We start from the raw sequence: 12,328 nt of genomic DNA on the forward strand, positions 1-12,328 counted from the left end.
ATTTTTTTTAAGTTCCCTTTCTGCTTCTCACATATTGGATAATTTCAATTTTCTTGTCTTCAAATTTGCAGATTCTTCTTCTATCTGTTCAAATCTTCTGTTGACTCCTTCTAATGAGTTTGTCATTTCAGTTACTGTACTTTGCAACTCCAAAATTTTTGTTTGGTTCCTTTTTTCATTTCTCTCTGTGGCATAGGTAACTTAACATCCCCCAATTCTTACTACCTTCTCCTTAAATTAAACTGCAAGCTAGTTTCAGCTGGTCCTAAGACATGCCTCAGGAAGCAATTGCCTGAGAATAAGTAGGTCTTAAAGTCAGTAAAACTGTAACTATCCAATCTTTCCCTGCTCATGTAAACCAAGAACTGTAGTCAAAGAAGCATTCTCTAGAAGTCAAAAGCATGTTCAAGTGACTGAGAAGTGTAAGTATAGAATATCCAAGTCATACACCCCTGCATGCCTTGATAAGCATTTAATATATGTACCTTTAATCTTGATCAAAGTGCTGCATTTTTTTTTTGGAGTTATGCTTATTTCATGATAAAAAACCTACCAGCTTCTCACTAGGCACAGATGATTGAGCCTGGAACTGTCTTCTCTCCTTCCACTGCTGACAACAGGGACCCCATGTAAACCTCCTAATAAATCCTTATTTACTCATCAGGATGGACTCGTCTGAGTCCTTCTCTGGACTGATGTATCTTGCTCAGTTCAGCGGGAAGCTGTCATTTCACACAGCTCCTCACTACACTCAGAACACCATCCCATTATTTTGTTCGGACAATGTTTTGCCAATGTCTATTAGTTCTTTTTATATGAATTCCTTTTGCTCATTGAACATATTTAAGCCCATTCATTTAAAGTCTTTGGCTAATATTTGCAATGTATGTCCTTCCTCAGGGATGGTTTCTGGCAAATTCTTTTTTTCCTGTAAATGGGTCATACTTTACTGCTTCTTTGTGTGATTTGTAATTTTTGTTGAGAATTGGACATTCTATCATGTTATAATTCTGGAAATCTAGGTCCTACTCTTCTGGGCTTGCTAGATTGTTTTGTTGTTGTTGTCATTGTTCTTTTGAGGGCTTGAGCCATCAGTCTGTAATTTTCAAATGTATTTTTCTCCCAAATGGGGAATAGAAAGAGAATAGTGGGAAAAACTGCCTCTTTAAGACTCCTCTGCCCCTTTTGCCTGGGAGGGATTGGAACAATAGCTGCCCTTAGAGCTGGCCCCCAGTGATTTGAAGTAGTTGATCAAAAGCTGTGACCAATAACCAGGGCACACACGCGCCTTGGATTTTGGAGGACTAGGTCCTTACCGCGGTCCTGGCCCCCTGCACCAGGAGCCCCAACTGCAGTCCCCCCACTCTTGCCTGGCATGCGTCTGGGAGGTGGGGGATGGTGTCACTGCTCAGAGGGTGAAATTCACTCCCATTTACAGTTGACCAGCCTCTTCCTTGAATTCATCCCTAGATGCTACAGTGTTCCACTAGACTCCAGAGTTTGGAAATAGCTGATTCAGACAGTTCCTGCCAGTTTTACAGGGACTTTTTCCTGGAACTTCCTGTTCTGGCATCTTCCCACAATTCTCTCTAATCTTACCACATATTATAAGGTTTTTACATAAAAAAATTTTTTTCTCATAGTAAATGTGACTTTATTTTTTAAAAGATTTATTTATTTATTTAAACCCCCCCCCCCCGTTGTCTGTTCTCTGTGTCTATTTGCTGCGTCTTGTTTCTTTGTCCGCTTCTGTTGTCGTCAGCGGCACGGGAAGTGTGGGCAGCGCCATTCCTGGGCAGGCTGCACGTTCTTTCGCGCTGGGCGGCTCTCCTTACGGGGTACACTCCTTGTGCATGGGGCTCCCCTACCCAGGGAACATCCTTATGGGGTGCACTCCTTTGCATGGGGCTCCCCTACACGGGGGACACCCCTGCGTGGGGCAGCACTCCTTGAGCGCATCAGCACTGCGCATGGGCCAGCTCCACACAGGTCAAGGAGGCCCGGGGTTTGAACCGTGGACCTCCCATGTGGTAGACGGATGCCCTAACCACTGGGCCAAGTCCGTTTCCCGTAAATGTGACTTTAAATCTGAAATTTAGTTAAGGGAAACTCTATCCATATGTTTAAATGTTGGCAACTTATGCTTTTGTTGAAATATCAAGTTACTTTACTAAATCATAAAATTCATATTCCTTTTTTGCTTTGTTTTCTGAACAATGGTCAGTCCATTCAAAGAGAAAATAAATTCTTTTTTTAAAAAAATTATTTATTTATTTATTTATTTTAATTACATTATGAAAAATATGAGGTCCCATTCAACCCCACCGCCCCCGCCCCCCACTCCCCCCACAGCAACACTCTCTCCCATCATCATGACACATCCATTGCACCTGGTAAGATAAATTCTTAACTCTCTGAAATAACTTTGTTATATGAAATTCCTTCTGTGTTAGTATTTCATTTATTTTTGGTGGTATCAATCTAAGATATATTACTAAAATGGTTTGGCAAGAAATGCTTCATCTAAAGTTTCAAAAGCATGTTCAAGTGACTGAGATGTGTAAGTATAGTCATTCTTTAACAATGACATATGGTGTTATTTAATTCTATTAGGATGATTTTATTAAATAAAATATGTCTATATAATGCAATGTAAAAAAAGAAACAAGTTTATGGGGAATAAAGCACGCAAGTTGTACTAAACATGATAGATTTGTTTTCCTGTTGATATTTATTTATTGTTTATTCATTTTCTCAGAACTCAGACCAATGATTTAAGAATAATAGACTAAGAACAGTAATATGCAGGATATTACTTTGGTTTGGCCATCCGCATTCATTGGCGCTCCCTTCTGTGCTTCCACCTAAATTTTAGGGGCTGGAAGCCTGGGAACGGTGCTTACCAGGATGCTTTCCTAGCAGGTTCCAGTTCTGACAGCGAGAAAAGCCCTGGCGTGGCCGTTGGAAGGCAGTGACAGTGAGAAAAGCCCTGGCGTGGCCGTTGGAAGGCAGTGACAGTGAGAAAAGCCCTGGCGTGGCCGTTGGAAGGCAGTGACAGGCAAGCGTGTGTCTTTGGCTCACAGGAGGCTTGAGTTCTGCCAGAGGCTTCCGGGGGTCTCCTGAACCATTTCTTTGGCACTGCAAGTAGCTGAGGTCCCTGCCGGCTGCTGCCTTTGACTCCTGTAATCCCAATTTCCTTAATGATAGCAGTGACTTTTCCTGGTCTTTACTTTCCCAGATCTTTCAAAGTTTTGTAAGCCTCTACATTTTGTATTAATAGAATGATTTCTCTTCTCCTGACTGAACCCTGACTGACAGAGTATTTGGTAACCGTAGATGGTGCTCTGGGATTTGTTACCTGACCAGTGAAGATTTGAAATCTGTAACAAGGTCTGTAGCAGTCACTGTCCTGGCTGGAAAACAGTTGGCATAGTCAAAGGCTGTTTGCAGAAGTGTGGGTGGTTTTTTTTTAAGATTTGTTTTCTGTCTCCCCACCCCCTTGTTTGCACTTGCTGTCTGTTTGTTATATGCTGTCTTCCTTTTAAGAGGCACTGGGAACCAAACCCAGGGCCTCCTGTGTGGGAGTGAGGCACCTAACCGCTTGAGCCACCTCTGCTGCCTGCTTTGTTGTGTCTCTCATTATGTTTTCCTCCCTGTCTCTTGTTGCACCATCTTGTTGCATCAGTTTGCCTCACCAGACCGTTCATCAGCTCACTGTCTTGCTTGTCTTCCTTAGGAGGCATGGGGAACTGAACCCAGGACCTCCCATGTGGTAGGTGGGAGCTCAATTGTTCAAGCCACATCTGCTTCCCATGGGTGGATTTAGGATAGTGGCAAAGGCTAGCCACAGCAAGAAGCCCTAACCACTGCTGGGCCTGCAGAGATAAGGGTGATGAGCTTGATCCTAGGGCTGTGCAAAGGACCACACTGTGGGTGGCTTAAAACACGGAAACTTATTCTCTTACTGTCCTAAGGTCAGAAGTTCAAAATGAAGGTGTCAGCAGGACTGCATGCCCTCCAAAGTGATGTCTGTAAGTGTATTAGTTGGGTTCTCCAGGGAAACCGATAGGATATACATATGCAATTGGAGTCACCACCTGGTTAAGTTTATCCATGTCATCCTCCAAGATCCATCTGTTTTCTGCACAGGCCAAATAGGAGAGTCTAATGGGGCGGAGATAGAAATTACCCCACCTGCATCCTCCTTGATGGAGGTGCTAATCTGTGCAGTTCCTCCAGGAATCTGGTATTGCTTTTGATTTACTACTTTGCTAAGTAGGGGGCAACTGTAGAAGCTTCCACTACCATAATACCCTCACTCAACAAGTCAGGCAAGCAATATGGGGATTCTACCAGCTGCTGAGTATGTCTATTTCAATTATGTGTTCCGGAACTGGGGAAATAACCACAGAATGGGTCCAGGGACACACGGAACTCACTATGAGATGAACTTGAGCTAAAACCCCATTGATCACTTCACCTCCATGAGCCCCTACTCTTTGTGAATCACAGTGACATCTGGGTCTCCTGGAATTAATGTCACTTCCAAGCCAGTGTCTAATAATCCCTGAAATGGTTGATCAGTTCCTTTTCTTTACTGTGCACTTGCCCTGGTAAAAGGCCATATGTCCCTTTGGGGAAAGCTAGGAGGAAGATTAACACTATAAATTTTTGGTAGCATAGCAGGGACTTTTGCCAAGGGGACCCAGCTGTCCCTTCAATCAAGGGGCTCTGGGTCTGTAAACTCTCAAATCTGGGAATTGATTGAAGGGCTGTGTCTCTGTTTTTGTGATTAAAGTTAGACTTTTTTTTCACTTGACTTAGAACTCTTCTGCTTTACTTCTAGGTACCCCATGATCTACTAGTCAACACCATAGGTCTCTGCAAGTCAGAGTATTTCGATTGCTGCTTTGAGTCTGCTGTCCATTTTGGTAGCCAAGCCCAGCTTGTTTGTGGGATCTAAGTGTTAACACTTGGCTTCTGCCAACCCAGAAATTGATCATCCCCATTTTGTTTAAGCATCTAAGATCAGTGACAGCAGTTTCTACAATTCTATCTGATCTTCAAGAAGAACAACCACAGAGCTCTTCACAAATTTATTCCTCACAGTCCTGGTGAAAATGTGTCCTCTGGACATTCCTGGGGTGAGTGAGCAGGTCTTACACAATGGATCCACTTTAGATTCCAGTCTCTCTAAGCCTTTGGATCCCCTCATCTACAATACACCAGGGCAGTTCTGGCATTTCAGTCTCAGTTGGGCACCTTTTGGTCCATCCTTCAGCCAACCACCCACACAAACTGTTAGAGCCCTTGCTAACCCCTCCAGCTATAACACTGAATCCAGAATATCTGCTTAGGGTTCCATGTCAATAAATTCAACTTGACCCAACTTTATGTTACATCCATCCTTACCCCACACCCTTATTCTCCATTTCTACACATATTTCCCTGAGTTCTGTCCATATAAATTGGAAAAATTACGCAATTCTTTTAGAGTGTAGTGTACCTTCTACTGGGTCTCTCTTCGTCCCTCCTTTTGGGACCTGTTGGGACTTCAGTCTAGTTATAGGTCTGGAAGAAAAGAGGGGTTGAGGTGAGTTGCCAAAAGAATTAGAAGTGTCTTACAAACCAGCTGCCTCAAGGCATTTCCTTTGTAGTTTTATCTGGTGAAACTGGGTTAATCTCCACAGAGGAGAGAAGGCTATTTCCTCAGGAGAGATGGTTACAGGTTAATCAGGGTTAACCTCTTCAGTTAGAGGCTGGAGAGCTGTTTCCTCAGGGCAGACCTTTGCACTCAGAAGAATCTAGGGTTTCAATGTCCCTGCCATCATCATTATCTGTCCATGTGTCCCCATTCCAATTTCCAGGATGCCATTTCTGACCAATCAGTGCTTTAACAGAAGATACCTGCAAGTTTGGGAATATTCAATTTTTCATTCGATTACTCACACCAGACTTTAGGTCTGGTTTTCAGAAATTCCAAGTCTGTGGCTACACGAAATAAGAGTTTCTTTCAAAGCACACATAGAAACTTTCATGTCCTTCCTGTGGTGCTTCAGCTGGGAATTTAAAGAATTTCTTTAAGAACTGTATCTGGTATGTTTAGGAACAACCAGCCAATGTCATTATGATTTCTAATGCCACAAAATTCTGTTAAAGTATCACATTCACTCTCACTCAGAGCCTTGCTTCTTATAAGCATTTGAGTAGCAGTAGCCAATGGCAATATTTTGTGTATCTCTATTACCAATTCATACGATGGACTATCAGTGCCTTCTTGATAATTGGAAGTAGAGGTTTTAGTGCCTTTGAATTTGATCAGAATAGAGAAACAATTCCAAAAACCCCAGAACCAACTCAGAAATCTCATCCTTAAGGTTTTGTTTCTCAAAAACCACTCTGGGCACCAAATTTCTCCAGGGAAACAGCTGACAGGCACAGAACCTGCATTCCATAGGCAGGTGCAAGCAGTTATCTAAATTATCACTAATGATTTCCTGGAATGAAGCTGCTCCTGAAGGCAAGGCTTTGGGAGATCAAGTGGCTTTGGCAATGGAATCTGTAGGAGAAATGATGACTCTAAGAGTAATAACAGAATTTACAAATGATAGCACCTCTGCCCAAGATGGACTACAGACCAGAGTCAACTCATGAGTAATGATGGACAATGGCATTGCCCTAGACTTCTTGTTGGTTAGTCATGGCAGTATCTGTGCCACTTCTAATACTTCTTGCTGTATTTGAATCAATGAAACAGGCAAGGTAGAACAGGCATTATATCACTTAAGGGAAAATTACTTGGTTCTCTAAGATAGATGCTAATGGCCTATGGGATTTGTTCTCTTGGCCAGTATTGGGCAATTGGGGTTCCTGGTTCTGAAGCATCTTACAAGATCTATTAATTGTTCTTGTTTTTGTCATAGCAATCATGGTGCTGGTCTGTTGCTTTCTATCCAGTCTTAAATGTTTCTGTGCAGCTGCTCTCTCATCAGATAATCACTACTATGATAAAACAGCAAAAACGTCAAGAGAATTATGCAATACATTTGACTATGGGGCTAATTGGACATGCCCAATCTGTGAAGATTTGGATCTCCAACCTTCCCTGAATTGGTCAACCTCTTGCAAGCAAGAGGATACCAAAATTGGGGGGTTGGAGAGGGCTGAGAGACTGAATATATAGACATACAATGGACAGAACATATATGACAATTTCTGGTCCACAATCTCTGCAGCAATCACTATTAATGTATAGTTCTTCCTGAACTATCAAATGTCAGCAGATGGAACACCAGAAATAGAGTATGGGCAACTCCAAGTCTTTTGCCTAAGTAATTCAGGGTTTACCTTTCAAAAGAAGACATGGGTTTCTCATTAAACTTTGTTTTAATGGTTTTCAAAATCCTGGGACATCAGTGATGGTCACATACTTCCTGCTGGTCTCAAATTTTCCCTGGAAACTATCAGTGGTGATACCATGCTCATGTTCAGTTCTCCAAGCCCCAGGCATACTTGAAGGAGACTTTTCCCATCTCAGCAGCCTCCTTCTCAAATTTTTCAGTGGTTTTGTCGAACCACCACATGTGCAGATCAGGTGGCCAGTAATAGTGGACTTGCCCGAATCCATTTGTCTAATGATATGTCTTTTCCTTTCCCACTTTGGCTTACGATTTAGTGATGGTTTTCATGACACAGGTGTACTGATGAAAAACCCATTGAGAAAAAGCCAGTATGACTTCATTTTAATTCCATCTGCAATGTCCCTATTTCCCAATAATGGCACATTCAAAGGTACTAGGTGTTAGGATTCAACATGTTTTTTTGGGAGCTACAATTCAACATAAGATGATTTGTTTCTATTTAGCTTATCTTCAGCTTACCCAGACCAACAATCACCAGTCCAGTACCCGATATGTGAAGGCTTTCCTTTTTTCACTATAAACCTCCCACTCCCCTACTTTTAAGTCTCTGCCAAATGCAAGTGATGGTAGCTGACTCCCTTGCTATAGCAAGATCTGAATAGCCTCTGTTTGTTCTCATTTCACTTATTTTTACATGATAAATTGAATTTGTGTGGATTATGAAATTGTCTGAAAACATCTATGAAATTAGTCTGCAAGTTCTAAAAAATGAAGCTGGAGTGACCTTTCCAAAGCATATACTTATTTACACCATCCCCTTGCTTTAAACCCTTCAGTGGATCCCCATTGCTCTTGGAATAAATTTTTCCTCTGTAACTGAGCATGATAGGTCTCTGATTGGTTTTCTAGCCTCTCCCTTGTACTGGTAATCACATTGAAGTTCTCTTAGTTTCTGTAATATGCCATGCTCTCTTTTCCCTTCTGGCCTTGGAAGAAGCCATTTCTTCTGCCTGGAATAGTCTTCTCACTATCTTCGCTTAGAGACGTCTGCACTATCCCACTGCTTTTGGCACAGACATTTCCCATGGGAAGCCCCTTTACACTATCTGCCTAGGCTAATCAGTCCTCCTACTGTTCTCATAGCACATTGTTTTTCCACTGATTATTTGGTTGTGTTCACCACTATAAGCTAAATTATACTGTGGTCATATGTCATGCCACGCCTTATCCTTCTAGTAGTTTTGCAATACCTATCTAGATAATTTTAATGAACAAATGTGAAAATTTTCTTCTGAAGAGCTTATTTCTAGAATTATTTTCTATTATTATGAATTTTAATGGTTTGTCAATTATATAATAACACAAACTGTACAATTTGCAAGCCTCCACTATTTTATTTGGTATAATAACCTTGTTAGTATGGGCATGGAGTGGGAGGGTGGTTGTCTACAAAGTGATTTGTATTTTAACTTTATTGTTGTATTAATGTAATAGAATCACAGTGTGGAAGTGACCTTAAGAAGCAGCCTCCATCTAGTACATTCCTTTATTTTCCGTTCAACAATTACTCTCACTCTGTGTGCCTTCTCATTCATATTCACAGCTTTAATTATCACCCATGGTTGGGGATTGAATCATGTAACCTGTAAAAGATGTGTTCTTGACCTTAATCCGTGTCTTGTAGATGTGGACCACTTGTGAACAGTATCTTTGACTATGTTTAGGTGAGTCAGGGTTCAGACTCATTTGTGAATAGGATCTTTGAAGAAGTTCAGGTGCAGCCAAACCGAGTGAAGGTGGGCCTGAAATGTGTGACTGGAGGCTTTGCTAACAGGAAACTCAAATGCCGTCAGAGAAGCCAAGTCAGAGAAAGCCACTGGAGGATGCCGAAGACATCGCCATGTGACTGAGGACTACCCTCACCAGAATGCTACCAACTCCGAGAGGACGCATGGCCTTGTCAAGGTACTGATATGAGACCTTTGGCCTCCAAAACCATGAGCCGATATATTCTTGTTGTTTAAACCAATCCATTGTGTGGTATTTGTCATAGCAGCTCTAGCAAACTAAGATATTTTTATCACAGTGAAATTTATTTTTCTATCCCAGGTTCTCTTCTTATATATATACCTGTATTTCCAATTATCTGCCCAATATTAACACCCAGAGGTCTCAACAGCCACACTCAATATGATGAGGACCAGTCCTTGGATTTCCTACCATAAGTGTTCCTCTCTTTCCAGTGTTTCCCTCTGACCATCCTTGATATCTCACTCACAGCCTTCTTCTCCATTGCAGACCATTCTGTCCCTTCAAATGCATATCTGATCCTATCAGCCCACCCACTGAAAACAGTTCAATGGCTTCTCATTAGTCTTTAAAAGACCAAAATGGCTTCATGGTTGGGTCCCTTGCTTCCTCCTACCTTTCTTCTTCTTGTCTACATTTCAGTTATTCTGGTTTCTTCAGCAATCTGACTGTGTCACACTCCTTCCAGGCATAGGGCTTTGGCAGGTGCTATTTCCTCTCTTGGAAAGATCTGCTCTGTCCTACCCCCACCCCTGCCGCCTCTCACTTTGGTCTGTTAGTGTCTATTTATCCTCTTGACCCCAGGCTAAGTGTCTTCAGGACTCTTCTTTAAGACTGCTAGTCTAAATTCAGTTTCTGGGTCACAGGTGCATATTGAGTTATCTTTCATAGTAGCCTTTACTTCCATTTATAATTATACTTTCATTTGTGTAATTATTTCACTGATGAGTTTCTCCCCCACTAGACTCTAAGCTCCAAGAAAGCAGGAATTAAGTCTTTGCTTTCCACTCATCACTGTTTTTCTGGCACTTAGTAGATAGGCCAAAAAATATGTAGGGTAGAGGAAAGAAAGACAAGAGCACATGGTGTTCTATAGAAATTTCATAGACTAAATTTAGACTAAATTTAATTTTTAACAGATTATTAATATGTCATTCTAAACATTACATAAATATAGTCTATAATGTATTAGAGTACCAAGCATTGTTTCAGTAAGAAGTTCAAGAGTACATTTAAGGACTGTTTTAAGAAATGTGAATTTTTTGGCTTCCATTATTACATAAGAGGAAAAAAACCAATTTGAAGAATAGTATATATTCCCTGCTATGATTAACAAGAAAACCAAAGAGAAAAATAGGGGAATGTACTTTTAAAAAAAGATTCTCAAGGACTCTTTGAAGGGCTTATTCTGTTCTCTTTACTACCATACATCACAAATATGAGAAGTGGTTCTTTATTAAGGAGTCAAATATCTGTTGAATGAATGAACTATCTGGAAATTGATGTTACTTTAAGTTGTACTTTTTTTTTTAAAGAAGTTTGTTTTTGTTCAAGTAGGAGTGACAAGAAACATATGAAGTCCTCATTTTATTCAGATCATAGGTCTACAGAACAGTGATTGCTACAAACACAACCCATCCTAGCTACTAATCAGCCTTTATCAACCTAGTAAGAAAATGGCTATCATGTTGCAGACTAGTGTTGCAGAACCAATTCTAATTCACTGGGTTTCAATTACTTGCAACATAGTCAAAAAAAGGAGGCTGGGATTCTGTGTTTGTACTTATTTTACCTATTTAAGAGTTCCTATGTTTGTGGCCTCATTCCTCCTCCCCACATTTAAAAACATTACTAAAAATTAGTAACTGCAGCATCTCTTCACCCTCTTGTTAATTTGGTTGTGAAAATGGATTTAGGCTCCAAATTTAGATAAGGGGCTTCCAAGCAGGAAACAAACATCACTAAGAGAACTCACACAAATAGAAATGGGTTCATGGACCAAAGAAAAACAAAGCTTTGTTCTTAAAGCAAGCTCAATGCGACACACATGATAAAACTCAAAGTTGAAAACTCTTAAATCCCAAAGTCATGTTTCATAACTGACCGAAAATGACAGAGCCACTGTTTCTTTAAATTGGATCTTTTCAGGAAAACCATAGTTTTGACCCTTTTTCAAAGTTAACTTGTACAAAATATTACACTAGAGCTATTAAAAGTGAAAGTTGGTGAGGTTTCAAATAAATAAATATGTGATGGTATTTGGCTTAGATAAAATTCCATTAACTCCTGTAAGAAAGTTGGTTTTAAGAACCATTTCTTCAACTCGTGTAGCAGATCTGATATTTAGCAGCTGAAATTTGGGAAGGCAAGAGTATATTGAATATGCCAGTTTTTCCTCCCACGAGTCAGCATTAACAGAGTAGGGGAGGGAGGCTATTTAAACTTAAATTTTACCTGAATAAGACAAAACACCATTGGGTAAGTGGTGGTGATTCTACTTTATAAAATGTCCACTTTATCCAAGCAAAGTTTCTTTCATTATCAGGTTTTCTTGGATAGTTCTAAATTTAATTTTATTGATTTATTTCACTGGAGACAAGCAAATGTGGTTTTCTGTGTGGGTGTGGGTCAGTCAGGGCTGCGAGCATAGTCGAGCAGCAGGCACAGACGGGAGGGGTGAGCTGAGGTGGGGCGTGGAGTCAGAACCCAGTCCACGTCTCACCCTCCCTGCACCCTGGTCCCGGGTGAGGCTGCTGGGGAAGGGAAGCGCTGTTTTAAACACGCAAAGGCGCTTTCTCTGGCAAGCCAGGGCTTCGGGGCTGCACGTGCCCCCCCTCCCCTGCCCCACCTTCTAATTTGCACCTGGTGCCTGTGGACCAGCATCGTCAGGTTCTGAGCCGGCGTTGGCAATTTTCTTGGACTTTAGCTTAGAAATGGGAATGCTGATTATAGGGGGAAGCAGATGAGAGAGTGGGGAATGGTCAGCATGGGATGCCTTCACTTCTAGAACGAACGGGAAGCCTCTTCACCCGCACTGCCTGAGCAGGTGGCGCTCTGCCTGCGGCTGAGAGGAGGCAGAACAAGCTTGCTTGGGCTGTGACCTGCAGGGGAGGTGAGCCCTTTAGGTCTAACTTCTGTGTGACTGATTTGATCACATC

The 12,328-nt window shown here is 41.4% G+C and overlaps 2 protein-coding genes across 2 annotated transcripts in view; both read left to right on the forward strand.

The window, feature by feature from the left end:
- LOC131273727 (nuclear transport factor 2-like) overlaps nt 1-9,326 on the forward strand; it is a 69,417-nt gene extending 60,091 nt beyond the window's left edge. Inside the window, exon 4 of the mRNA XM_071208606.1 lies at nt 9,196-9,326. Within this exon, the coding sequence (XP_071064707.1) occupies nt 9,196-9,267 (72 nt within the window). The 3' untranslated portion in view covers nt 9,268-9,326. The remainder of the gene's footprint in view (nt 1-9,195) is intronic.
- Nucleotides 9,196-12,328, forward strand: part of ADNP2 (ADNP homeobox 2) — a 51,006-nt gene continuing 47,873 nt past the window's right edge. Inside the window, exon 1 of the mRNA XM_071208605.1 lies at nt 9,196-9,326. Within this exon, the coding sequence (XP_071064706.1) occupies nt 9,289-9,326 (38 nt within the window). The 5' untranslated portion in view covers nt 9,196-9,288. The remainder of the gene's footprint in view (nt 9,327-12,328) is intronic.

Source organism: Dasypus novemcinctus, chromosome 16, assembly GCF_030445035.2.
Source record: "Dasypus novemcinctus isolate mDasNov1 chromosome 16, mDasNov1.1.hap2, whole genome shotgun sequence".
Lineage (NCBI taxonomy): Eukaryota > Metazoa > Chordata > Mammalia > Cingulata > Dasypodidae > Dasypus > Dasypus novemcinctus.